The sequence below is a fragment of the Nestor notabilis genome, unplaced genomic scaffold (assembly GCF_000696875.1).
Source record: "Nestor notabilis isolate BGI_N333 unplaced genomic scaffold, ASM69687v1 scaffold20071, whole genome shotgun sequence".
Taxonomy (NCBI): domain Eukaryota; kingdom Metazoa; phylum Chordata; class Aves; order Psittaciformes; family Psittacidae; genus Nestor; species Nestor notabilis.
The window spans coordinates 3,492-5,336 of record NW_009913591.1 but is presented as its reverse complement, the minus strand read 5'-3'; the positions used below and the strand labels follow the sequence as shown (position 1 = coordinate 5,336).

General features: G+C 58.2%; 1 protein-coding gene across 1 annotated transcript; it reads left to right on the top strand.

Moving 5' to 3' along the window:
- Window positions 1-4: 4 nt before the first annotated feature.
- SLC30A2 (solute carrier family 30 (zinc transporter), member 2) lies at window positions 5-1,401 on the top strand (the record flags this gene model as incomplete). The annotated part of the gene is made up of 5 exons (XM_010023269.1): window positions 5-83; window positions 529-671; window positions 853-958; window positions 1,049-1,183; window positions 1,256-1,401. Coding segments are annotated over 5 exons (609 nt in total), but the record flags the coding sequence as incomplete, so codon positions are not given.
- Window positions 1,402-1,845: the final 444 nt, after the last annotated feature.

The following is a 1,845-nucleotide window of genomic DNA, read 5'->3' as shown; positions in this document are numbered from 1 at the left end:
CAGCATCATGATCAGCCTCTTTGCGCTCTGGGTGTCCTCACGGCCCCCCACCAAAACCATGAACTTTGGTTGGCACCGGGCAGGTAACAGGGCAGCAGCGCCCCTTGGGCTGCCGTCCAGCTCCCACACACCGCAGGAAGCCCTGGCAAAGCCCCTGCACCAGGCGCACAGGCAGGGAGTTCTTTTGCAAGTTTGTATCTGTGGTTGTAAGGTGTTATCTCACTGTTGTGGAACAGAAATAGTCACTGCTTTCAGTTCCTCAAAGAATTTCTTTGAAAACCCATCATGAATAGAATTTTAATGACTTGATACATGAAAGTGTTTTTTGCTCCAGCACTTCAGCACAGAGGACTTAAAAAGCTTCGTGTGTTAAATAGTCATCGCATGGTTTTGTGCCTTAAAGACTTTGTCCTTGCTCCCTTTTACAAGGAAACTAGAGTAGTAGGATTTCTTATTTCTAAGAACTCTCTTCTAGTTGGTTTTGTGATAATTCTTGACGATGAGAAGAAACCAGCCCAACTTCTTGATTGCACCAGACAGGGCACCGGCACAGCCATGCCGCAGCCGGTGAGCAGCCCAACACCAGCGTCCGCGCTGCCTTCGTCCACGTCGTGGGGGACCTGCTGCAGAGCGTTGGCGTCCTCATTGCCTCCTACATCATCTTTTTTAAGGTCTGGGTGGCTACTGGGGGCAAAGGGGATGCTGGGGACACAGGGAGAGCATCTTCAGCCAGCACTGGCTCGGCACAGGGATGAGACGGAGGGGACTGTGTCCCCTCCCCTCTGGTGCCAACGGGGATTTGGGATGGGGTGATCGTGCCAGAGGGGCCCTACCCTCTCCCACCCATTCCAGCCCGAGTACAAGTATGTGGACCCCACCTGCACCTTCCTGTTCTCTGCACTGGTGCTGGGGACAACACTGACCATCCTCCGCGACGTCCTCCTTGTCCTCATGGAGGGTAGGGACCCAGCGTGGGGTCTGGGCTGCAGGGCCACCCCTGGGTGCCACGGCCCTTGTCCCTCCAGCGCTCAGGGCTCTCCCTCCCCAGGCACCCCCAAAGGGATAGACTTCAACGCCGTGCGGGAGACTCTGCTGGGAGTGCAGGGGGTGGAGGCCGTGCACAGCCTCCACATCTGGGCGCTGACAGCAGCACAGCCGCTGCTCTCGGTGCACGTCGCCATCAGTGAGTATCACTCCCTGGGGATGGATTTGGGGTTCACCCGCACCCCAACATCCCCTCCCCTGCTCCTCGCAGGGGCCGGTGCCAGCGCGCAGGAAGTGCTGGAGGAGGCCAGTTCCCGGCTGCAGGGCACCTTCCACTTCCACACCACCACCATCCAGGTGGAGAACTACTCTGAGGAGATGCAGGACTGCCGGGAGTGCCAACCGCCCCGCGACTGAGCCTCCCACAGCCCCCTCCTGTCCCGAGGGGGACTTTTTATGGTGGCAAATAAATTGGAGCACAGGGCTGGGTGTGCAGGTGGGGATGTCAGGTCTGGCAGCGCCAGGGCGTTATCTTGGGTGTCTGCTAAGAGCAAAGGCAACAGGGACAGACCCACAGCCACGTGGTTGGAGGAGAGCAGCTGCTGGAGGCCAGCAGCCTTAGTTTTCCATTTCTATTCAGCTGGGGAAGGCAGCTGGAACAACCTTTTCCTTTCTTTGGGCAGCGCTGCAAGGCAATGGGGTGCCTGGAGCTGTGGGGGGAACCATCCCAGTCTGGGGGAGGGAGAACACACGTGCTCTGCTCTCATCTCTTATCGCTCTGTTTGCCCTCAGGAATCCAAAGGACTCGCCCTTCCCAGGGGCTGAGGGCTGGGAGGCCACACGGGCTATTCCCAGGGTGCC